This window comes from Crocodylus porosus, unplaced genomic scaffold (assembly GCF_001723895.1).
Source record: "Crocodylus porosus isolate Cpor-Errol unplaced genomic scaffold, CroPor_comp1, whole genome shotgun sequence".
NCBI classification, from domain to species: Eukaryota; Metazoa; Chordata; order Crocodylia; family Crocodylidae; genus Crocodylus; species Crocodylus porosus.
In genome coordinates, this window is record NW_017728909.1 from 34,073,433 (window position 1) to 34,099,968 (window position 26,536).

At 40.2% G+C, this 26,536-nt stretch overlaps 1 protein-coding gene and 1 long non-coding RNA gene across 3 annotated transcripts in view; one reads left to right on the forward strand and one right to left on the reverse strand.

Moving 5' to 3' along the window:
- The window catches only part of ITGA1 (integrin subunit alpha 1), a 125,427-nt gene that overhangs the window by 95,727 nt on the left and 3,164 nt on the right, over positions 1-26,536 (forward strand). The window contains exons 16-29 of the mRNA XM_019532041.1: positions 2,036-2,202; positions 2,415-2,551; positions 4,917-5,027; positions 6,164-6,249; positions 6,451-6,586; positions 7,827-7,907; positions 9,743-9,819; positions 10,543-10,632; positions 13,760-13,862; positions 16,510-16,623; positions 19,090-19,194; positions 20,489-20,593; positions 22,045-22,137; positions 23,949-24,065. Of these exons, the coding sequence (XP_019387586.1) occupies positions 2,036-2,202; positions 2,415-2,551; positions 4,917-5,027; positions 6,164-6,249; positions 6,451-6,586; positions 7,827-7,907; positions 9,743-9,819; positions 10,543-10,632; positions 13,760-13,862; positions 16,510-16,623; positions 19,090-19,194; positions 20,489-20,593; positions 22,045-22,137; positions 23,949-24,065 (1,522 nt within the window). The remainder of the gene's footprint in view (positions 1-2,035; positions 2,203-2,414; positions 2,552-4,916; positions 5,028-6,163; positions 6,250-6,450; positions 6,587-7,826; positions 7,908-9,742; positions 9,820-10,542; positions 10,633-13,759; positions 13,863-16,509; positions 16,624-19,089; positions 19,195-20,488; positions 20,594-22,044; positions 22,138-23,948; positions 24,066-26,536) is intronic.
- LOC109307898 lies at positions 24,083-25,962 on the reverse strand. Of its 2 annotated transcripts, XR_002100398.1 has the most exons (3): positions 25,343-25,962; positions 25,145-25,192; positions 24,083-24,179 (listed from the first exon to the last, which is right to left on the reverse strand). It is a non-coding gene; the product is annotated as an uncharacterized LOC109307898 (long non-coding RNA). The 2 variants fall into 2 exon arrangements; XR_002100397.1 differs by having other exon boundaries at positions 25,145-25,962.

Here is a 26,536-nt window from a genome sequence, read left to right on the forward strand (position 1 = left end):
CCCCCCTTCCCTCTCCCATTAAGGAGACAAGGAGGGCTAGCAGCTGTGTTTTTTTCTAAATCTGCTATTGATAATGCATTTTTAATAATATTTCTAACAAAACTGCGGATAGGCTCACGTCAGAGGGGTTTCTTTCCCCCTCCCCCAACAACCACTGGCACTGACAGCAGCCAGCTGGCGTGGGGACAGGGCTGGGGAGATGGGCTACACTGGCGAATCAGGGGTGGCCAGCTGCTCAGCTGGGCTCACCTGTACTTGGCAATCTGCAGCAACCTCCTGGGAGATGTGTGGGAGCACCCCCAGCCTGCTGGCTTCAGCCAGTGCAGGCAAACTCCAAGCTCCGCCCTCTAGTAACGAACATCTATTCTGTTCACTCCTAAACTAATCTACAGCACTTTGAGTAAAGCATGCTACCTAGAGTGCTTCCACCTCAGACTTTTTTGAACATCTCTACTTAGCCTCAATTTTTTAACAATTAAAGTCTAGGTGGGTTACATTTTCAAGCTTTCCACTGACATTACAGGGAGCAATTCGGCTTTTTTTATTTTGAATGGGATTTAAGATTTGCATATAAGTGATCATTTCCAAGGGGTAGGGCTTTAAAAAGTATCAAATATCACAAGATTCATGATAAAATCCTGAAAATTGGCAAAATTTGGGACTCTGATTTTTCCATACATTTATATAGTGCTTAATATAATGTTATAATATGGGTCTGAGCTATATTTGCTGTCTATGAAGTTAAAAAACACATTGCATCATAAAAACATAATTTTTCCTTTTCCAATAATATTGGACAGCTTTCACTTTTGATATCTATACATGTTTATATTGTTGTCTTTTAATATTTTGCAAAAATTGGCTGTAATAAGCACTGTGAATATTTTTAATTAAATGCATAAGTGACTTTAGAAGTCTAAAACCCCTTGTCAAATGTGACTTGATGCTCAGGAACCTGAATCCCATTGACTTTCAATGAGACATAATGGCGCATTTATGCTGTCACTGTGTATCTAAGACACTAAGAGAATCTCCATAAAAGACTTTCTGCCACTTGTGCCTGTTCTGCATACACTAACTCCAGAAATGAGGTAACATCACTGCCTTAGGGTGGCTGTGAGCATTCTGTTGAGCATCCTGAGATCTTATTGACATATGTTCAGGACTGCTTTAAAGCTACTACATTCGCCATTTTAAGGAGCTGTCCTGTGCGGAATAGGAGCATGTGGTCAATCGTGCTTCACAATAACATTCCTGGGTGAAGCATGGAGGCAGTGTAGACAAGCCCTTACACTTCTGAATTGCAAAAACAGTTAAAGAACATCTTACCCTTTTGGGCATGTGCACACATTCACAGGACCCGGTCTTCTTTAAGTCATGTGATCATGGATTGGGTTACCACTTGTGCAGACCTTCACCAGTGTCAGGAGCTGCACTTGGAATGCAATCTAGATACATTGGGAGAGGGGAGGGGAGGTAGGTGGGATCAATGGTGGGAGCTAGCAGGTCCACTGTGGGGGTTCTCCTTTTGGGGATGGGGGTTGGAGGGCTACAAATAGCCTGATTGGTGTGTGGGGGACAGAGGGAGGAAAACCACAGTCCCAGGGCTGGGGCAAGCCACTGAGCTGCTCTTAGAATGTGTATACACATACAGTTAGAGGCCATGGGTTAGCCTAGTCTACATAATGTGCCTCCTTAAGTAAACTAAGTTAGATCAGGCTGCCGGTTTTTGCCCTATCTTAATTACCCAAACATATATGCAGTTTGGCACATAGATGAACCTAAGCCTAGTTAAGTCAATATAAATGTAATATCTGCATGTACCCTCTGTTTGTTTATTTCTCTAGTAAGTACAACACCATGAAGAATATACTGAATACTTGTATAATATGTTGAGTACCAAGTTTATTATGTGTCTTTATCACCATACGTGCATATGGTAATGAAAAGAATTACACATTTTTGTAAAGTTATTTTTCAAATGTAGAAATGTTTTATTTTAAAAGGGGCTGTATCCTTTTTGTGTATTTTTAAGGTCGCGTGATGTAGCTGAAGTAAATGTTTCCATGAATTTCACACCCGACAAAATCAATATCCAAAAGAAGAATTGTAGGATGGATAAAAAAGAAACAGTATGCATAAATGCCACCATTTGCTTTGAACTCAGACTAAAGTCTAAGGAGCATACAGTATATGAATCTAGTAAGTAGATTGCACTAAACCAACAAATCTTTGCTTACAAACCTACTGTATTTACATTTGTTTCTTTGTTTGTTTCTTTCTCCAAAAAAGCTTTTTTTTAAGTTCAATTTGGGTTATTTTAAAACAAAACAAAAAATGGGTAAAATAATGAAAAGATCAATGTCTTTCTAATACTAACCATATATAACTTATTCTTTCTGTTGTCTCTGCAGGTATACAGTATTGGCTTACCCTTGATTCACAAAGACAAATATCTCGAAGCTTGTTCATGGGAAGCAAGGAAAGGAAGATACAAAAAAATATCACTGTCAAAGGGTCAGAATGTAGTAAACATAACTTCTACATGTTGGCAAGTAAATCATATAGTGGCTATATTTAATTGTTACACCGTAATGATGCCTAAGTCCATTTTTATTACATTAATTCTAAAATAGATATAAAAGCTTCAGATTCCTTTTTAATAGCGATTGTAAACATAATCAATCCACTGCACAGGATTTATATTTCTGTAACTGCATAGAAAATGGTCCTTTCTCAATTTATTATAATTTCTTTGCTGTTTATCTATATTTAAAAGCAGCATAACACAAATCAGACTGATAATGAATAGATCTGAACAAATTTACACAGGGGGTACTGAAGTTCATTGGTGTCCCTCCTTACTAGTTTGTTTTTCTGTAAACTTGTTCAGATGGAGAGTGTGAGCAAGAACTCTTCAGCATAGGAAGAAATGTAAATGACAAATCTAGTCATCATCTGGCCATGATCACTATTGCTCAAGCCAGAAGTCAGGGGACACTAAAGCATGCCTCCCTGCTTGAGTCAAGGCTAGCCTACCCACCCTGTGAGGGGGTGGGGAGGCTTGTAGGAGAGATGCAAAGCATCCTGGGATGCTGGGGGAGTGTGAATTAACTTGAATCTGGAGAGGATCTGGGCAAAAAGTTCAATAAGCCCATTTAACATAAATCAGTTGAATCTGATACTATATCCAACCAGGTTTATCTTTAACTGGTTTCAGCCAGTTTGAAAGCAGTTTACGTGCTCTGAACTCTTGTTGTGTTACAGAGTTGAACCAGTTCCTGATCACTCATACCTGTTTATGTGTAATTTCTGCCCCTAGCCTCTTAGCCCTCATGCTAGTACACTACCTTGCCCCCAGGGACAGAAGCAGGAAGGCAGAAGGCAGTGTCGAGAGAGGGATCCCAGAGTGATAGGGGAAGCAGCAGCCAGACAGGAGCCGGGGGGGTGGGGGGTGGGGTGCAATTTAACCCCTTGTGGCCTGTGCATGGCCCAAAGGCCATGAGTTGGACAACCCTGATCTGCCTAATCTTGAAACATCTAGAAGCACCATGGCTACATATAAAACCATAGATATGATAGGTCCTGTTGAGAGCTGCATACAAAATCTTTCAGAAGATATCATCTTAACAAATCACTTACTAAAAATCAAGCATCTACTATAAAATATTTTAATTTTATTTCAAAAACTATTTTTTGCCTTGATTTATGTGTTTTTGAGTAGTGTATGTAGAGGCAGTTGTATAATAGTTAAAAACAGTCTTATTCTTGTATATTGTGTGTCAGAGGGTGGGGAGGTGGGGGGGTTGCACACATGTGTAGGGGGAGCTGCCCACACATTACGTCACAGGAGCTGGCCGGGGGTGGAGGGAGGGAAGAGAGATCAGGGGATATGTGCAGCAGAGTTCATCCAGGAAGTGCAGTGTAGGTGCAGCCACCCCACACCCCATCTGGGCCATGGCTACCCCCACAGCCCTCCACATGGGGCCAAGCCCTTCCCACTCCCACCAAGGGCAGCTTGCACCATGCTCCCACCTGCACCTACCCCAGCCAGTGTACACAGCTTCACAAAGAGACTGCCTTCCACTCACTGAGCTGCCCATAGGTGGCTGATGATTATGCTGGGTGGGTTGTAAGGCAGCCAGATTTGGAGTAGGAGCCCCACATGCTGGGGCAGAAGCTGCCCAGCTGCAGCTTCCACCCCACCTGACCGGGCACATAATGCCCAGCACATGTCCCTGCAGCCACTGTTGCTTCTCTGTGGTACCTGTAGCCCAAAGTGGCACATCAGGGGCAGGAGAAGGATAAGGAGCTGCTGGAGGCAGGGGGAGCTGAGGAGCACCTGGGTAGCGGCAGCCACACTGGGAAGAGCCCCGTCAGGAAGCTGTGTGTGCTGGCCAGGGCTGAAACTGTCAGTGGGTCCAGGTGGGAGCATGGCACGTGCTGCCTCAGACAGGAGCAGGCATGGCTTGATCCCATGCAGAGCACCATGGGGGCAGCCATGGTCCAGATATAATCAATTGGCAGGCACCCACCCACAGGCCAGATCCAATCAGTTGGCAGGCCAGATCCAGCCCGCAGGCTGTATTTTGCCCTTCCCTGCTCTTGAATACTTTAGGATGCTACTTTAGGATGGGTCAACTGACATTTTATGATCATATAAAACATCCAAAACAAATAGGGGTATGTATTTTTGAAATTTTGGCTGGAACAAGCTGCTTTTTCATCATTAACCATCTTCAGCTTATTGATAGTTCATACTTCAGATAATTCTCCAATACTATGATTGTGATAAAAATGGAACTGAAAGATGCTGTACTTCAGCTTTTCATATTTATTTTCTTTCAGTGGCTTCATCAATAAAGGGGTCTAAAGGAGAAAAGATCATAACAACATTTCATTTGCTTTCTTTGTAGGACAAGCCAGATTTTCTGAACTCTGTCAAGGTTTTGCTGGAGTTCAATTTTTCTGATCCAGAGAGTGGTCCTGTTCTTGATAGCAGCCTTCCAAACTCAGTATATGAATATGTAAGTCAGCAAGCTTCACTACTAATGTCTGATGTAGTTGAGGTGAAATCCACCCTGCTACAATTACCATATATAGGGCCTTATATTTGGCATAGTCCACAATTGGTCAGTAAGGGTAAAGGAACCTGCCAGAAGATGCATTGTCCAGAGAGCCATCAGTAGTGGAATACATTATTTCAGTAGGCTTTGAGTCAAGTTTGTGGAACCCTGACTGGATTTTACATCTGACATGCCAGAATACAAATCTGCAGGAGGCAGGCAGCTGTGCCATCTGTGTGGATAAAAAGAAGACTCCGTATTTATTTGCATACCACATACACCTTTTCCCCCCAAATCAGGCACCTGAAACTGGAGAGGGGGGTGTGGAGTGTCTTAAATGGGAAAGCTGATTTTTCTTTGCTGGACTAGAAACATGAAACAAACAAAACAGAAGCATGAACACACTTCTGTGAGATGACTGCTGTGTTTCTCCCTCAGCCACCCTCAGGGGGAGATGGGGCAGAATTTACCATTTAGGATCAGAGTTACAGTCTTAACCCTCTAACAACCACAGCTGCTGCAGTCAGGTTCTCCTGAAATCACCATTCAGCCAGGACTGGAAAAATCTTTTTTTTTCTTTAAACTGCCTTCACAAAATCAGGTGTTTTATTTGGGGGTGGGGGTGGTATGTAAGAAAATATGGTAAGAGTCAGGACTTTTAGTGACCTTGACCACTTAGCTACATTGACTGAGTTTGTGATCCTGGCTACATCATTTCATCTTTACTCATTCATTTGTATATATGGAATGATGCTGTTCAGCTATAACTATTATGAATGCATGCTCCTATACCAGTATAGATGAAGCAATACTATTGTGATACTAACCCTATTTCCTTCATAGTTAAAATTTATAGTGATTTATCTCATTTATATGTCAATGCATGTGGCAGTTATATCAGAATAGCAGATGCACGTGACTGACCAAGTTCTCCTCCCCTCTTAAAGTGCTTCAAAGTTATATTTGTTTAAACTCTAATACTAGCAAAGATCTTCATGCCATCTATCAAAAGTTATATGATATAAAATAGAGAATTGTGAAATGCTGTAACATAGATTTTTTCAAATAAGGAATTTTGAATTAAAATATTGTTGCAGATTCCTTTCACCAAAGATTGTGGACTCAAAAACATATGTACTACTGACCTGGTTCTGAAAGCAAATGCAAGCATAACTGGTAACAGGTAACTCCACTGAAACTTGGTATGTTTCTTAAAATAGCTGCATATATAAATATATTTATAAACTGTGCTCTAATAGAGTACTGACATGAAATGTTCTCTGAGCAAAATAAAAGAGTGTGGCCACCTTAAAAGGTTCCTTGGTCTATGTTTTTTAATTATTTGGAAAGTCAAAATGATTAATGAAGTCATTTTATTTTACAGCTCTTCTCCATTCATTGTAAAATCAAGCAATGACAAGTTCAATGTCCTACTGTCTGTCAAGAATAAAAAAGACAGTGCCTATAATACCAGAGTTTTAGTTCGGTATTCTCCAAATATTATTTTTGCTGGAATTGAGGTAGAAATTATTCTTTTTACTACTCTCTTGGGTGGGGGGTAGGGTCTGAGAAGGTTGGATATTATACTGCTAAACTTGAGAATTAGTATGGAACTATATTTTCCTGGGCTAAAGGGAGCCAAATACAATTATGGCCTATATAAGAGCAGGTCATTGCTCTGACACAGTCTTCAGCTGATCAATAAACAAATACCAGTAAAGCGATCTTTTGATTTAAATGGATTGTTGCTGAATACCACAAAAGGGCTTAGGTACCTGAAGTGAGATTTGGGTGAAGTCCAAGGTTTTGATCCTCTTAGGTTTCTAAAGGTTCATAGACAATTACATTTTCACCAGTAAAGTTATCTAGGATGCATGCACAGAAGCAACACTATCTTGGCAAGACTGAAAAGTTTATCACCTACCTTGGGACAAAAGCCTCCAAAGGATCCATAAACTAGGTGTCCCTCTACCTAGGTCCCCTGAGGAGGCAAATCTGGTATTTCCATAGGATACCTCACGCTGACAGCACTGATTTCAATACAAAATACAGCAGTCATGGCCCGCCTTCAGTCAAGTACATAGTGGGTGGGAGGTGGATGTGTGGTGGTGGTACTACCTGCCTTTTAGCAAAATGGTTTGAGTATACACCTAGGTCATAAAAGGCTTTGGTTTAATTTCCTCCTAGTCTGACAGTGATTAGGAGAAAAGAATTTAAATGCCCATGCTCCTATGTATTATGGGCCTGATATTGACCAATGCGTCTCTGATTGAATGCCCACATTGGACACACAATTTCCATGGTTACATGCATATACTTATATACAATGGCTCATTTATGCGATGTCTGATTTGTATGAAATCAACATTAGATTTACATAGAAGCACAGTAATTTTTTTTAAGTAAGGTGTTGCTGTAAGTCATTTTTACAGGTCAGTTACACAAATCCACTTTTAAAAGTCAGGCCCTACTCATCTTAAAGGGCTTCGAGCACTTCTGCCAGTAAACAACATTAGTAACTTTGATGTAGTTTTATACATCCATTGTAAGGGAGATTTATTTTACATATATTGTGGCATTTTACTTTTTGTTTCAATTTAATTAAACATTAGAATATTAAATTACTGTAATGATGCCCAAAAATGAAAATGACAGTATTGTTAGGTGTTCCTCAACTATTTATTTTGTAATTCAAAACTTTATGACAGATGCATATAAAAATAAAATCACATTTGTGTTACTTGTACAATGTCTCCATAGGGTATACAGAAAGACAGTTGTGAATCCAATCACAATATCACTTGCAGAGTGGGGTACCCTTTTCTAAAATCTGAAGAAGAGGTAAGTGATACTCCTATACAGTAAAGTTCCCAACTTATCCTTGAATATAATAATCCGTTTTTCTGCATGTGATATATAAAAGCATATTTATATAAACTCTCAGCCCCTTTTTGAATTTTTGAGTTTTCCATGGACTGAACCAAAATGAGTGACTTCTGTGACATAGTTGAATTTATCACAAATAAATAGGCCAGATAAAAGAATTGTGCCCACATCCTCCTTGTATTTTTGTTGAGAAATCTGCCCAGGGACTTGGAAGTAAAATGTTTGAGCAATTGTAACCAATGTCTGCACATTTTAAGAATTAACTTCTGGTATATGCACACAGACATTCTTTGTTAGTCAAAACCAAATGTTGAATGAAATATCTTAAAGAAAAACTTAAATATTTGCATAGTAGCTTAAAACAGGGGCAATAAATTTCATAGATTTTATAGACATTAGATTTCAAATTGCATGTGAATTGCCTCAGGATAAAATATTTGAGTTTTGGAAAACATGGATCTTGTGTGCCTAGATTAAAAGTTAAATTTTCTCTGCCCCAACCCTAAACCCTCTGTTCCAGTTCCAGTCTCTGACTTCTAGGAACTGCATCAGCTGTTATTTCCTTGAAGATATATCAGAAAGAAACCGGAGCATGTTGTTCCCATTCCTAGCTTCTTGTTTTATTTTCCAGCTTTCAGTTCCAGTATTCCTGTGGCTAGATGCCCATCAATTCCCACTCAACCTCAAAACACAGAAACTTCAGGCCCTTCTTTACAGTCAAAGAATAGTTCATTTAACTCTCATTGGCTCCTAAACATTCCCATTACTTTTCTTTTCTGGGCCTCTTCCTAATTTTTATATGGTCATAGTTCCCAGACAGCACTGTCATTCTCTCTCTCTCTCTCTCTCTCTCTGATTTACATTATACTTGTTTTATAGAAATTAAGAGATTCAGCCCAGATTTAAACTCCATTTGATTAACAAACTAAGAAGGTTACATCATCTAAATTACTTTATAGGAGAGTGATGAAGCACTGGAAGAAGTTACCTAGAAAGGTGGTGGAATCTCCATCTTTGGAGGTTTTTGACAAAGCCTTGGCTGGGATGATCTAGTTGGGGCTTGTCCTGCTTTGGTCAGGGGTTTGGACTAGATGACCTCCTGAGGTCCCTTCCAATCCTATTTTTCTATGTTTAGTAGCATTACCAGATGGTTTTCATTAAACTAAAGCAAAACTGCTACTGGGATATCTATCTTATGATGCTGAGAAGTGTATGACTAGAACAAAGCTCCCAGAGCTTGCACAGTGACCATGTAATGGTTTATTGACTGCAATCATAATAATTAATAAACTATGATAAAATCTAAGATTCCCTATTTCTGTAGGTTTTTTTAAAGCCTTTTTATTCTTCTAGGCATCTTTGCAACCTATTAAAATCCAGATAAGGAAAAAGCCAGTCAGCCTTCCTTCACCTGGAGGGGAACAACCACCTCAGGGGTTGGTACACAAGAAAGAGAGGACCATTTTGGCATGCTTTCAAGATGAACAGATTTAAGCTGCTTGGGCCAAGGAAATAAAATTATGCAGTTCATTAATGTATTACAAGTCCTATGCTCAGCTTTAGTCTGTAGTGATTGATAGCTCATGGATTTCTTTTTTCTTCGGGGCAGAATTATAAAATCACATTCCTTCAGATAGATGGAGTAAAAAGTAAAGAAGGACTGTGGAATGTCATTGAAAGCATTTAGCTCATTTCATCAGAGTAATTGTTTTGTTCATAGCTGAACACATTTTTCTTTCCTTTATTTTTCTTTCCCTTATTACTTATTTAAAATGTATTTTCTCTCCCAGATTTCTTTCAGAATAGCATTTCAGTTCAATGTTGCTTACCTTCTAGAAGTGGCTACTGTTGAGGTGTATGTAACAAGGTTAGTTACAATAATTATTGTTTGTTTGCCCTGTACTGTCACTGTACAGCAATGCTTTTTAAACAGAAATGAGCTGTTTTCAGTTCAAAAAAGGATATTTAATATCTGCAGTTGCTGGCTTTAGTGATGTACCAAGATATACCTGGCTGGAGACTACCTAATGAAGTGAATTAAATAAAGAGCTATATCTTTTGAGCCTAGTGAGTCACAACTGAATCAGATTTGCTGGACTCAGCTATGGAAGAAATCTGTTCCCATTACACAATTACCATACACTTTAAAATAATTTGCAGTCTCTGCTAAAGAGAGGCCTACCACTCAGTGATGTTGAAGCAGGTCAAGACTGAGGTGCCTGGACATATCTGCCGGGGCAAATTGTACTGAATCTCCCTGCAGTATATGCTGTCACTGGAAATTAGAGGGATTGTGCAATGGTGATGGCCTCTACTTGATATAATGTAGCTATTTTCAATCCACAACAGTTTGTATTCTCATTTTTACAAGGATGTATTTCTGAGTTTGGCCTGATGCAGTACATGCACTTGTAGTTACTAGAAAGAACTGTTTCAATTTATGTTTAAAAGACCATAATTAACTTGAAGTGGTCACTGATGTGTTTTACTCCAGGTATTTCAATCTGTCCAGAGCTCTCCCTACCAACTATTCCTCCTGTGTAATGATGAATATCATAATCTGATCTGGGTGGGTTCTTTTTTTTTCTAGTGACAGTGAAGAACCACCTGAAACTGTAGCTGACAACAGAGGACACATTACATTTCCAGTAAAATATGAAACAGGATTGATATTTTCAAGGTATTCATCTAGCTCTGTACTTCCTTTTCCAGAATGGAATATAGCAGACGGTCACAGAAAATATAACATCATTTTTCTGTTAGCTTGTGTTTGGTATTGTGCACAAATAACAGATAATGTTTTCATGAACAAAAAGCCGAAGACTTGACTGAAAACAGCAGTGGTAGGAAATAATGGAACAGTCACTGTCCGCAGAAGATTGCAGCTCCTTTTCAAGTTAGATTTGCAGTGCAAAAGCATCTTTGTGGACTTCCACTCTTATTCTTTTAATTCAGAAGTGCTTTAGGTGCCTTAGAAAATACCACAAGGCCAGGATCTAGCCCACCTTTTTGCATCTAAGTGAATTTATGTGCCTAAGTTGGATTTTAGTGTATTAAAGTCCTGAAAATTCATCAGTGTATCAACTTTTGTCAGAGCCATAGCAAAATCTTTTATTGTCTGGGGCTAAGAATTATGCTGACCACAGGAGACTGAGGTGGGTGTTGGCTCTGGATTTAGGACCTAGATGCCTTGTCCCGGGGTGGTGGGGAGGTGGTGTATCCATTGGCTTTGTTGTGTTAAACAACCTTTCTGCTTCTGAAGATTGAAGTACGTGTGTGTGTGTCACCTAGGCTTTTAAAAATCAGTTGACCCCTGCTGCCCATTCTGAACCATTCTAATACACATATGTATATATGTATATATGTATGTATGCGTGAATGTTTTAGAATGGTTCAGAATATATATATAAGCCAATTCCCAAGAAGCAAACCTTTAAATACTATTTTCAAGCCATTAGTGGGGGGCAGGCAGAAAAGGAGGGAAATAGGTGAGGAGAGAAGCACACACCATAACTCTCCTACTTGATCAGCAGCTGCTACTGTTACTGCCGCAGCAGGATGGGCTCAGGCTCCTGGTACTGAAGGAAAGACTATAGCGTGGGCTACCAATGGACTTCTCCTGGTACCCAGTTCAGCCTTTCCTACCCCCTGGCACATGGCTGTGCCTCCCACGACAAAAACTCCTGGCGGAGTAGCATCATTTCAGACAGACTGCTGGGCATGGGTCTGCACCTGCTAACTCCTAGGGATGGGCTGAACCTGCTGTGGTAAAGATTCCTGCTGGGAGGGGGCCATACTGTCCCCACCCCCATCCCCCCAAGTCAGCACCTGGGGTTGGTGCTCCACTCACCCTGCACTGGTTATGTTACTGGCTTTTGTAACACAGTTTCCTCTGACCTGTAGGACTGAGTCACAAACAAGCAGCAAGGAGGAGAAGGACCCATCCCCCTTATGCTTTACTGTTTTTAGGGACTCAGGTGGGTGAATAGAATCACACTTAGGTGCCTAAGTCTACTTATGAGCCTAACAGGTAGAATAGAATCCAGCCCATAGAGCCGTCCTAAAGAAAACCAGTAACCTGAACTGTGAGTTGTAGGGGGTTGTTTTGTTTTTGTTTTGTTTTTTGGGAGGTTCTTTTAGGGTTTCATGGATTTAATTTCCAGGTTGTCAAAGGGTTTATCAGTTTGCACATGATTTTGTTGTTGTTGTTCTGAAGTCCTAACATATTAAAAATACATACCTTACTTTTAAAAATATTTGAGATTTGCTTGTATGCCCTCTTAAAAAAAATTACGGGTGAGCCTATATATTTCAACATGGTGTTTGTGTGAATAATTAGAGTAAATTGATTCCAGCTGGCATTTGCACAGTATTGCAGGGCAGTTACCCCTCTGAAAATTAAGGGTATTAGTTACTTATTCATATTTGTGCCCTTTAAATTTCCCCTTTTCTCTTTCTTTAACTCCTCTGACTTCAAACTTAAATCATCTTTAATAAATGGCATCAAATTAACCTTGAATCTACCCCATGTAGAATCATAGATTCATATAAAATAAAGGTTGGAAGGGGCCTCAGGTGTCCAACCACTTGCTCAAAGCAGGACTGTCCCCAGCAATATCATCCCAGCCAAGACTTTGTCTACCTGCGTCTTAAAAACCTACAGGATGGTCTAATCTCCACAGCCTGTTCTAGTGCTTTACTACCTTCCTAGTGAGAACATTGTCCTAATATCTTACCTAAACTTCCCTTGCTGCAACTTGAGACGGTTGCTCCTTGTTCTGTCATTTGCCACCACTGAGAACAGTCCAGCTCCATCCCCTTTGGAACTACCCTGCAGGTAGGTCTCCTCTTCTGCAGACTCCATAAACCCAACTCCCTCAGCCTCTCCCCATAAATTATGCTCCCCAGCCCTCTACCCATTTTTGTTACCCACTGTTGGACTCTCTCCAATTTGTCCGCAACATTTCTGTAGCAAGTAGCCCAGAACTAGACAAAGTACTCCAGATCTGGCCTCACCAGTACTGAATATCTGGGAATAATCACTTCCCTCGACCTGCTGGCGACGCTGCTACTAATGCAGCTCAGTATGCTGTTAGCCTTATTGGTAACAAGGGCACACTGTTGGCTCATATTCATTTTATTGTCCACTTTAATCCCCAGCCCCTTTTCTGAAGAGCTGTTGTTTAGCCAGTTGATCCCTGTATCAGTGCATGGGATTGTTCCATCCTAAATGCAGAACTTTGTATTTCTCCTTATTGAACCTCATAAGATGTCTTTTGGTCCAATCCTCGAGTTTGTCAGGGTCACTCTCTGAATCCTAACTCTACCTTCCAGCCTATTTACTACTCCACGCAGTGTCATCTGCAAACTTGCTGAGGGTGCACTTCATCCCATCCTCTGGACCGTTGATGAACAGAGCCCAATTATCCCATCCTTTCTTGATACCTTCCCTCCTATTTCATGTTTGCCTCTTGGATTGTGTCCATTTCATGTGACACTACTCACAGGGTGAGATAATACCTGTCTTGTGAGCAAGCATGACAGAATCAGGGCCTAAACGCATCATTCTTTTATGATCAGTATTTGCTCAGATTAAGTTTTATCTGAATAAGACATTTGAAATGTAAACAGTACTTTAAAAATCAAGCATTAATCGGAAACTGATGAATTGAGCATTAATGGAAGAAGTAGTGCACTTACTGTGGCAAAACTAGCCCTGGAGAATTAACAGAATAATGAAAAGCTGTCTGTAATTAACTGCTGGAGTGCATAATTATAAATTTTCTTCTATTTTTTTTAATCCACAGGGTTTTTAAAAGAACCCCCTTTACAATTCTAGCAAATGATACAGTTCCTGCTGTTATTAACACAACTGAGAACATTGGGGATGAAGTTAACATAAATTATAAGGTAAGAAACAGCAACCAAAATGTTATTATAAAGGAACTGGTACCATGTTTTCTTAATCTGCTCTGAATATATGAATAATCCTATGATAATTTATTGCTTAAGTGCCAGATCCGTGGCATATTAAAACTTCTACAGCTGCAGTTTGTGGGCGTAGAGGGGCATTGTTTTTTCTTTGAAACAATATGTATCAGAGGTTCTCAAATGTGGTTTGTTGGTGATGGAGTCCTTCCAGATGGTCTGTAGCATTCCCACTTTCACAAAGAAGAGAAGCATGTGCTATTGAAATCAGAGGTTGCCCTAAATTCATTACAAAGTGTAGTTATTGTTTAGAACAGATATTTCCAGAAAGCAGTCAACTTTGAAGAATGGGAGTACCATGCTTTAAGGGCTATGCCTTCTTAATCAAATGAAGATGACAAAATAAAGGAGCTTAGGATGGAAAAAAAATAAAGGAGTTTAGGATGCATCAGTTATAAGTCCACTCTTGCACTATAGAAGGACTGATTTTAATTAGCCCTGAAACATCCGTGTTTCCCAATATCAATCTGGCATTGAACCTCAACTCCAGCCACATGGAAGAAAAGACTGAGTCAGCTACCTATTATCTATAGTACACAGGCCATGAGAAAAATCTAACCTTTTTCTGTACAGCAGTCAGAAACAAGAAATAATCTCCCTTTTGTTATACATGATGTCCCTCTAATGTTGTTTTTAGCCACTCAGTATTAAATATTTCCTTACTATAACACCCAGTATTTGTCTTAATGATAAAGAGATTATTTAAAGGTGGTGTCTGATTTTAAATCCTACTGGTTTGGATGAAGATAAGTGCCAACGGGCCCCAGAGTACATAGTCACTGATGTAATAGGCAGTATTTCTGCAAGTAGCTTGTAGGTTCTTTCTCTCCATACTTTTCCACAAAGGACTGTGACTGTTATGACTAAACACCAAGCCTAGGAAATAGTAAGGAAGAAAGAAACATCAGGGGGACTGTTACTAAAAGCCTCTGAATAAAAACTTTATTCTGAGACAGGTGGGACCACTACCTGAAGCCACTCCCTTTCACTGGCTGCTTTCCTGCTTCCCAAGTGAAAATGTTGTTTTGGTCTTGACTACAATACTCAAAATAAAAAAGGAAAACCTCTCCTTCCTGGTTTAAGTTAAACCAGAGTCCCTCAGCATCCCTCAGCATCCCAGATGCTTTACAACCCTGCACTGAGCTGGGCTGGGCTGGGCTGGGCTCTCTGCTCCAGGAACAGAGCTGGCCCTGCCCCTCTGCTCCCTAGCCAAAGCTCCAGCAAAGACCGCAGGCAAAGCAGCATCTGCCTGGCTTCCCCCTGCCCCTCCTCTTCCCTCCCCATCACTCGCTGCTCAAGCAGGGATCTCCACTTTCCTCTCTCCCTTCCTCCCATCTCCCACAGCACGGATCCCAGTTCCACAGACCCTAGGCATGTGGTATGCTAGCTAATGCTGAGAGGTGTCCATGTGCATGTGTCTCCAATTTCACTGGGACAGACAAACAGAACAGTGACCACTTAGAGCTTTCTAGATCTAATCAACAGGTCAGCTGGTAATCTCCCTCCATTTCTTCCTTGGAAAAAAGCTTTTTAAGAAGAACTTGAACTAATGAGAGAAGCTTTTGTTTTGTTGATGGCTCACTCACCTGTCAGGTTTGCAGAGAGATGGAGATTGAAAATCTCAGTATCATCAACAAATGTATGCACTGCACACCCCCACCCACTTTGCCTCAGAGTGCTAGCCAGGGGCTGGGGGCTGGCAACACCCCCGCCCCTTAAGCAGCAAGCAGAGAAAAGGCTGGGATTGTGCAGGCAGAGTCGGGGTTTAAACCCCTGCCTAATCAGAGCATCCTGCTGGGGCCTGGCCACACCTCCCCTCAGCTCAGCACTTTGGAAGGGGAGAGAGGGCTACTCTAGTGCCTCCCAGATTCTATCCTGTGCCACTGCAGGAATGTGCCTGCATTTCTTCAGTCCCAAGGGAATGTCTGTGCAGTCACAAACTGATTCAATCAAGGCAGGTTAAATTAACCTGCAAAGATTGAATCAATTCAAGCTTTTTGGATGTCTGTCCTTAGCCCTTAAGAACTCATGTGGCCCAATTTCCAAATGATGAGCAGAAGGGGATCCAAAATAGCAGCCTGGGATGTAAAAAACATCAAAATTGAACATGCTCATTAAATCCCTTTTTCTTGCTTTTTAATATTACTCACCAAGCCCCCCAGTAAAATGTATTTTCTAACTGTGAATAGCAAATGATGCAAACTGCTGCTGTAGGAATAGTAGTAGCATTTATATAAGCTCAGTTTCACTACTACTACATTATGGGTACATCTACATGAGACTTTAAGGTGCATTAGCCTAAATATAAGGCACATTTGGGCACACGTCTCTCAATATGCTTTAAAAATGGCAATTTTGGGCTAATTGTGCCTAAATTTGATACCTGCAAGTGCAGGTATCAAATTTAGGTATGAATAGTTAAAACGCATTAACACATGTGTAGACATGTTAAAGCGCATTAACACCGTGTCCATGGACCACAGTCAGAGACTAGTCATTACCAAAGGCCAATACAATAAAGAAGGTGCTAGGTGAAAACAAGAAATAATGTGCTTTTCTTTTCTTACAGATTGAAAAAGGTGAACACTTTCCAGTGCCTCAGCTGAAACTGGAGATTTTATTCCCCAACTTAACTTCAGTCAAAAACCCAATTCTCTATCTAACTGAGCTGTCATATTCAGATGTAAGTTACGTATTTAAAACCGAATGCGTGTTTATTTTATTTTAAACATGAAAGGCACTTGTTTAACTGGAGTAAGAGACTTCAAGACTCATTTGGATGACATATATGCTTAAGCTTAGCTCATATTGGACTCTAATGAAGAAAGCCCACAGTAAAAGTAGAATTTAAAGCACCAGGTATATTGATAGATGTGTGATAGAAATAGACAAAGTAAAGATGTTGTAAAATGTTTTGAAGAGATCAAGGTAATGGTACAATGGAACCTGCATTCAACCCCAACTGTGAAGATGAGGATTTGTGAACCAGTGGGGTGTCATATATAGTCACTTAAAACAGCTGTGCAGGACCACAAAACTGCACAAGCTGACTGCCATGGCTTTCATTTCAAAACATTCTGCTTCTCTGATCAGCTGCATGGGACCACAGTCATGTTCCAGCTGAATGGAAAGCAGCACCCTTTAAAATAAAAAGTCCCAGTGAGTAGCTGATTGGTTTGAGCTTAATTCAGCAATACACTGGGTGTGTCTACACATGTGCTTTACTGCACAGTAGCCTATTCTACTGCATATTAAGCGGCACATCAAAAGCAGTGCTAATATGCTAATGCACAATAGAAATAGGTTACTGTGCATTAAGCATCACTAAAAAGGCATGTACTTTTGCTGCTGTTCATTAGGGCAACCTAATGCTTATTTATGTAATACCTCATATTAGATAGTGTCTGTACATGAGCACAAAGGCTGCTCTGACATGCTGTAATTACAGCACAGCTGGAGCGTGGGAATTATTGCACTCCAGGAGCCTCCTGCATTGAATGAGCTTTAGTTGAAGCACCCCCACTGCCATTTTTAAGCACAGGGACACTGATACATGAGACACTATGGCACTTCAATTAGAGTGGCTCGCTAATTAAAGCACTGCCCTTATCCACCCCAAACCCCAGAGCACATTTAAAACTTCCCAGGGGTACTAAACTTAATGTGAAGTAGCAAAAGCACATTAGTACATATGTAGATGCACCAGCTGTGAACTAAGCAGATTGTAAACCACTGGATATGAAAAAGCCAAGTAAGTCCTGTGGTACTGCCATTGGCGATACAGTATCCTGGACTTTGGACTGGGACTACAGCAATTTGAGTTCTGTTACATGTTTATGCCTAAATAGCAGTTTTCAAGCCACTTAAGTGACTTTTTAATAATTTTCTCACAGTTTGCAATTATGTTACCCCGTGGATAAAGTGTGAGCACATAAGTGTTTGCATTTTAGTCCCATAGCTGAGCAGTTAGTGTACTTGTTAAGAAAGGTGGAGTCCTAAGTCCTAGGCCACCTTCCCTCCGGAGGACGTTTGAACCTGCATCTGTCTGACTTTGTCAGCATAGTGCTCTACACACCATGCCACAAGCTAGGCATTATCTAGTCCCTCCTCCAGGGCTTCTTTGGAAGCTGGCTCTCAAGACAGTCAAAAGGGGTGAGGGGGGGAAACACTTGCTCCCAATGGGGCAGAAATTTCCCCAGTGCTCTTTGTCCATTTTATCTAAAGACTATTCAATGCAAGGTGCTGTGGCTAAGTTTCAGAAGGAGTACTGGAGAAAGGACTAGATAATGTGTGACCTGTGGCATGGTAGAAAGTGAGAGAAAAGTACATTCAACTTAGGGAGGGGGTGTCTACCACTCAAGGCTCCCACTTCCTGAATGAGTGCCCTAATCATTCAACTATTGGGACAGAAATATGGCAGGCCACCCTTCTACCTGCCCTTTTTTTTCCTTTGGGGCTTATGTCTGTATATGTGCATGCATACATAGCTGATTGGCCAGAATGGTTTACTGTACATGAGTACATTAATGCTTCTGCACTGTAAGACCAATAGAAATGCAAACTGGGCATAAGTGCCAAATATGCTATTTGTGTGACTGGGTAAAAGCCATTTAAGTGCCCAAAGGGAAATAGAATTCTTCTCCTTATGCCAGGCTATCCCCACTTATTAGAAGTTCTTAGTGATGTGGTTCTTTACTCTGGTTGAATCAGCCTATAGTTTCCTTTTTAGTAGGTAACCTTCCATGTGGACTTTTAAAGAGACTTCCCAATATATCTACTCCTCAGAACATGCCACCAGGTGACTACTTCCCTCCTGAAGGGTACTGGGGCTTAAGGATAAAGTTCTCATGGGTAACTTCCTCTAAACATCCTCCCCTGCATCCTTCTTCCAAGTGTGACTGGCCTACCCATCTTCTTTCTGTTTTATTTTGCAATATGAATGGTAATAAACACTTTAGCAGTACAGCAATTCAGTTCAATTTGATTTTCTATGTTATGTTATTTACAAATAGAGACAAGTGCACTAACAGTAACTTTCCAAGTAAAGTAGCTTAATATTAGGAATGTAGATGCATTTCCAAAGTATTCTTTTTATATACTAGTTTATAAGCTCAGACAATAAGAAAGATATTGGCATTTCTTCTCATAGAACGCAGCCTGCCAAACTAGTCATCCCGTAGATCCATTAAAGATCAGCTCTGGGGAGCCATTTGTGTTGTCCAAAATAAAAGAACCTACAAAAGATACAGTCATGGTAAGTCTGTGTAGTATATATGTGTTAATAATACCAGTGGTGCCCAAATGTTTGGCCCAGTGGGGTGGATGACCAGTGCCCAGTCCGTCCATGGGCTGGATCTGGCTGATTCTCCTGATAGGGTGCTCAGGGTAGACACTGTGGGACACCAGTTGGCTGCATGGAGGAAAAGGCTTGGTCCTGACTCCAGCCCAGCCCCATGACAGGAAAGGAAAGGTCATGAACTGGCCCCAACCCTGGCTCAACCCTGTTGGAGGAGAGAATTTGGAAGTGGGGCAAGCCACTGCTCTCCCACTGCCAACTTTCCTGAACCGTGGGGAATCCTGTGGGCCACATCCATGGCTCCATGGGCCACATCTGGCCCAGGGGTTGGAGGCTGTGCATCCTTGAATTATACCATTTACTTGGAATGTTTTAAGCAGAATAGTGCTGAGATTGTTTTAAGAAATATGTTAATGCAGTGTAATCTTATATTTTGACAGCTAAAAAAATTAACTTTCTATATAAAATGTAATATATTTATCATGAAGCTGAAGGGAGGAACCTTGAGGGAGATCCTCAGCTGGTATAGAGCGTTGTGGCTCCACTGGTTTCTGTGGCATTGTACCCATTTACACCAAAGCTCCTGTCCCATCTTTCCTAGTCTAATGAATTAAAGAATAAGTAATATTTAAATGCCTCACTCTCCACTATCTGGTAAATTATTTATCCATTTGAAATAGTGCAGATAGAATATATAAATTCTTCCCTTTCAGTATTATACAATTTCCAAATAATTTGCATCATCATTTACACCTCTGTGGAGAAGTTTGATCAAAGTCAGAATAAGTCTATACAGGACAGATCTACACAACAAAGTATTTCCAATATAACTAGTCAGCTAGGAGCATAAGAAGTCATACTTTGTAGCTGACACCTCTCCGGTGTAGATGTAGTTATGGCAGCAGTAGAGCGCTTTTTGTCAGTTTAGTTTCTGTCCTACAAGGAGGTTATGTGGCTATGCTAGCAGAAAACCATGCCTGTCTGCTTCATCTCCATTAGTTATAGTTGCAGCAATCTATCTAATGTGGACAAGTCTACCAAAACTTCCACTATTCTCCCTCAGAGTCTGAGTGTTAAATCAATTTAGTTATTGCAATATAAGTTTTTGTGTAGAAAAGCCGCTTTTCCCAAAGTATGTTAGTGTTAATTGTCAGAGCTAAACTACTGCCAGATACTGGTCTACATGTAGTATGTCTGAAGTTATGTTATTGTAGAGTAATGCAGAAAGTGTGTGATTATTCATTTTAAACAGGACTGTGAAACACACAACTGTGCATCTATTAATTGTACTCTGGATCCATCTGGTATATCTCAAGTGAATGTTTCATTAAGAATATGGAAATCTACTTTTATAAAAGTAAGTATCTTGTCGACGTTCAGTGTCCTTATGAAGCTGAAACAATATTAAGGCAATGTTATGTTTACCTAGTATGTACATGTATATTTAATTCCTTAATTCTCATTAGTAGCTGACTCTTTGCCATCCTTTTCCATGCTATTCTCTCAAAATTAATCTACATCTATTCTGTTGCCGAGGTGCCCAGAAATGAAGGACCATTAGAAAGCACAGAACTTGAAGTGTTTTGGCAAGCACGTCAATAAGTGCAAGAATCAACAAACTCTCCCTGTGCCTGAAGAAGGGTGTTTGTACTGAAAGCTTGCAAAACAATTTTTCCAACTATTTAGCTGGTCTAATGAAAGATATCACATTTACCTAAAGAAGCTTGGCAAGCACTAGCATCTACCTGTTCTTACGCCTCTCTGATTCAGTTAGTCTGTAAGGTGCACTTCTACCTTGCCTTCTGACTTTAGACTAACACCACTTGTTCTCTCTGCCTGTTATGTGATATGATGATTTCTGATCAGGATTTTTTGGGCAAAATTTTCTTTCAGTAGAAAATATTGATTCATTGAAACTCAGCTTTTTCATTGGAATGTATCAGGTTTTAGTAAAATCTTATCCTGGAAATGTTTCTCTCATCCAGAATAAAATTTCTGGTAAGAAACAGAGAGAGAACAAGAGTGAGCAAGTTACCCCAGAATGACCCTGATGGTTAGGGCAGTCACTAGGAATGCTGGAAAATACAGGTTAGGCTAATACCATTACTCTGGATCAGTAGGCCAGTAGTCATTTTATGCATGTTTGTCTCTCTCTTTCTCTAGTTTTTCCACAAAAAAAAAAAAAATAGATTGCTCTTTGCTTTATCTAGGTGTAGAACAAGAAAGCTATTCTTTTAATTATTTAAAAAATGTATACAGGACATTTCTCATTCATGGCATTGTGTATGTGGCCCAAAGCAGTGTCCAGTTATTCAGTATTTTGTATTACAGGCTGCTGTCTCAGCAATATGATATTGCAAAAATCTGTCCTCTTTAAATACCTAATCTTTACCTTATTTATAAAGATGTGTTAGACTCCAGCCCTGTATGACTTCAAAAGGATTATTTGCTGGTTAAAAGCATACAGTTTTGCATGATTGAGGCCTTAAATCAAGCTTAATTTCTTGTTTTCATTTCAATACCTTAATTTTAATCTTTTTGGGGTTTAATTCTTTAAGGCTCCAAGGAGGTGGGAGAAACAATGGGGCCAGGCAATTTTCAGGATTTGGCCAGAGATCCATATTTCTCTGCAGTTTTCTTTAACAATTCCAGTAGCACCTCACTATGCTTATTCCCTGATATTTTGCTGTTTATCGTTAATGTTTGCATTCATCCCCTGCTTACGTTGCCATGCAAGGTGAAGAGACACTGATTCATCTTTCAAATCAGAATACTTAACCTTAACAATAGTCTCTTGTTTTCTTCTAGGCAAGCATTAGCAATTTAACACTCATAGTAAAAGCATTACTTCGGAGTAAAAACTCCTCACTGATTTTACGAAGAGAAAATCAAGAATTAGAGGTATGTGCAGCCATAGTCTCTGACACCCTCTGTTGGATTTACTCTGCTAATGGCATGTTCTGTTTACTACCTGCAGCAATTAGCCGCTACTCTGAGTGGGCACGTCTACACGTGCCCCTGACCGCGTGTTCAGTACTGCGCAGTCCTGGCGGTACTTGGTTATTTTTAGATGCTACCTCACCATACTGATGAGCTATGGCGACGTAGCATCGGAGTCATGGCTCGTGCCTGCTGACACTACCATGACGATAAGCTGTGTCACTGTAGCTTCTTGTGTTGATGTGCTGTCTGAGGCAGACATTTTCAATTTGAGTAGCCAAAATATTTCCAAGAGCAAAATTTCTGACCTGACCTGAAATAACATTATCAATAATGATGAGTATACAACCTATTTACCAATCTACATAGGACCTTGCATACTCCTCGCCATTGCAGTAAACTAGTACTGTGCCTATCCTTCAAGATTAGAAGCAGATTTAAAATAATTATTTTTAGAGCATTAATAATTTATAGGTAAATACTTAGAAACCATACTACTTATGTACAGTGTTTTCTCTAATTCTGTTCTCTCCTCTTTATTACCAGTAACTCATACAGGAAAACAGGATCTTTTTTTTTTTTTTAAATACATCTGCCCCTCCTGTATGTGCCTGATCTGAAATAGCCCATATGAACTAATCAAAATGTATAGGAAATTTTGCAAAAAGTTCATATATAATATGAAAACATGGATTTTTATATCTATCTTCCTACCTACCATATTTTGAGTTTATCATTTTATTAAAAACTCTTTAAAACATCTGGAATATGATTTATCTTTTACTTTTATCTAAGGTCATTTTGATTTTTACATACTTGTGATAGCTTACTGCAGTGCTAACTTTCTGTAAAAATCTAACTTTATGTTATATTGAAATATCTCAAATTTCTGTGGAAACGATATTTAAGGAAAATTAGGTCTTGTACGTACATACTCCTTTTGGAATTGTATCAGTGATGAACCTTCAGCCTTCTTGTTAAAACCCTTCTACACTTAAATTTGTATAGCAAAACAAAGTCACACATTAATATTCAGTACATGAATTAAAATATGCTTGGCATGGATGGAAGATACTTTGGACTGGTTCCTCAGTGCATTTAGAGTTTGAAATACTATTCTTAGGATGTCAAGTCCTATACATTGAATATTTAGTTTTCAGATTTTTAGATCTTGTTACACAAAAAACTTGCTCTGGATCAACTTAAATGAGTTTTTAAACCAGTTTAGATTAAACTAATGCAAACAGATTTCAGTTTAGTAGTACCTTATTTCAGTTTGGCTTAAATCATTTGCTAATAAAACCAAATAAAACTGGCTTAAAATCAGAGTATCTGTATAGCCTTCTTTACTGATTTAACTACATTGTCTTAAAATCATATATTTAGTCAAGCCATTGCAAACTTTCAATGTAGAAAAGCGCTTAATATTGTCTTTGAATTATTAAAAATATGTTGTAGACAACCTAGGGGGTGCAGTCTTTTTCAGTACTCCTGCATGAGAACTGGAGAACCATGACAAGCTATTATTATTATTATTATTATGCTAATCAGACAGCACAGCAGCATTTATAGTAATGAACTTGATACATCTGATGAGAGTTGCCTAGATAGCAAGCTTCATATTGGTGGTTATAGTCTCATCTTCCTCTGGGAAATTCCTAGTAAAAAAATGAAACTCTGATACTCTTGAAAGTGGGTATCTATAATACAAGTAATATTGTCATTGTTTTAGAGAAAATACCATTAACATTTATATTTGAAATAATTTACAGAGCAAGATTACAATTTTAAAATATAATCAATCCAGTGATGTTCCATTGTGGGTCATTTTACTCAGCATTATTATTGGACTATTGATTCTTGCACTTCTTATATTTACATTGTGGAAGGTAAGCTGCATATTATCATTTCGTTTTATGTTTTCATTTTGATGTGCTAAGATATTTTTAAAGGTTCAGGTGTGTGGTTTTTTTCAGCTAGAATTTCTTAGGCATAAGAGATACCTATAATAAAATAAAATTATTAGAATTATGACAACTTAATTAAATTTAGTTTTCCCCCCTAAATAAAATGAAGTATTCTAGGCACTTGGGCAGTATGTGTTGGTTTTCCAAGAGTGTTATTTCATTAAAATTAAACAAAATTCAGAGAGAAATTGGCTTTTTAACTTAAGCCAAGTACAGACATCCAGGTGTTACTGGAAGAATTGCCATTCTCCCAGTAGAAGCCAAAAGTGTGCAGATATTCATGTTTTTTCTCCTGGAACGAAAATGTCCACTCCAGGAGAAAAATGACCTGGCAATAACCAGGGTAAATAGCTCCCAGGAGAGTTTCTCCTGGGAGACTGACTGTCTATGTGCTTTCCCGCTGGAGTGGGGAATGGAGCTAAGATGAATGTCCTTTGCCTTCCTGAGACCAGAGTCCATCTGATCTTGAAAATGCGTGGGGGGCACCTGATCCCCCCTCCCACCACCCCTGTCTTTTCCCCCAATTAGGCAGTCCCCAGTTTCAGGAAGAGGTGGGGGCTTTACCAGCCCCCACCATCTTCTCCTTGTCATCTTTATTGCCCAGCTGAGCAGCAGGGCAGCGATTTAAAAGCTGCTGTTGAAAGTGAACACGCTTCCAGCCACTGGCTTTTAAATTGACGCTCCACCACTGAGCAGGTGGCAGGACAAGGGGGAGCAGAGAGCCACATGCTGGGCTGTGGAAATTGCCTTTGGGTACTGAACAAGGAAAAACCAAAGGGCCTGGGAAATTGGTATGCAGAGGCTTGCCCCAACTTGGCTCCCAGCCCCTTTTGCTTGCCCTCACTACCCATGCAACCCAGCTGACCCATAGCAGTGCAGGTCAAGACAAGCTGATGTGCCATGGCAGCAAGACTCGAAGCTCTGCTGACACAGAAGAATGCCACTGCCTCATCCTGCAAGGCAAGCTGCCATGCCCCTGCCACAAGGCTCTCAGAGCTTACCAGAGCAACTGAGTGTTTCTTCCTCTCCCTGCTGTCCCCCAGGTTCACCTGAAGGAGTGCAAGGAGTGGGGTTATTCTTATGCAGAGAACTGGGAGGATTCCCACCCTAGGAAAATGCCCCCTCCTACCAATCAGCTGATTGGCAGGATGAGGATGCATTCCCCCAGGGTGGGAACCCTCCCTAGCTGTCTGTGGTACCTGCTTCTTTTCAGCAGGTGTCATTTGCAATTGGACAGCCTGCCCCCTTCCCAGGCAGGGGAGAGGGCACACTGTAAATTAACACTGGGAGCAGCCCTCTGGTACCCAGGGAGATATTTCTTCTGGTAAAAATGAATGTCTGTATGCCACCAGTTAAGCTTAGCAACTATGCTGCTTTGCACTTTTGCCCTTGGAAGATATTCATCTTGTCTTGTGAAATCTTTGCTAAGCCAAATTATTCTAGTCATGCTTCTGAGAATCAAAATAGTAAAAGATTCACTAAACTACTTCTTTAACCACTGGGGAATACTAATAGTTATTCACCAAACTGAAGGCAATAAGGTATAAAATACATAATGGTAAATAATTTTAGTGAAGTGCCAGGTTTCTTCTGGGTTCCTTGAATTTTGAGATGTTTAAGCTAAATTACAATCCTAAAAACTTACTAAAAAGTTAAAGAATCTCTCAGGGATAAGCATATTGAGGCAGCTCAACTGCAGTAAAATCAGTGGCTGTTAAGATTTCTCAGAATTCCACAAGAAGCATGCAAAATCTTTCAGGATATTACTGTTGATGATCCAAAGCTATTTCTGATCCCTGCCTGCAGTACCTTAATGAGTAACTAACTGCTCCTCTCCACGGAAATCTTAAGTAAAGGGCAAAAGATTTATGCTATTACACTTACTAAGGGCCTGGTTAAACATTAATTTTAGGTGGCTCCTGGAGCTCTTAACCCTTGGATTGTCCACACATTAACACCTGAACTATTTTTAAGCACAATTTAGATGGTTTAAAGTTACACCATTCCTGGGCAGGTTTATCTCTGATCCATGTTACTCAGATCATGTTCCACTGATGTGTGGCTGTCAATGACGAACTGCCCACGTTGTAGTCCTGCATCATCCAAGGATGCAGTGTCCCCTCCCCCACCCTCCTGTTCTGTGCGGCAAATTTTCCACCCCCTGAACTCTACTGCCCAGGGGGCAGTTCTCACACCAAGAAAACTCCCTTCCACAACCCTGTAGGTGTGACCTTCCCACCCCCATGGATGCAACCCCATGAAAACAGACTGCAAAGCATATGACAGCTAGCTAAGTCGGGACCTTGCAACCTGTCAAGGTCAGCTTGTAGCCTATTGCACCCTTCTAGTGCACCCACATCCCCCCACATCTTAGTGTCATCAGCAAACTTGAA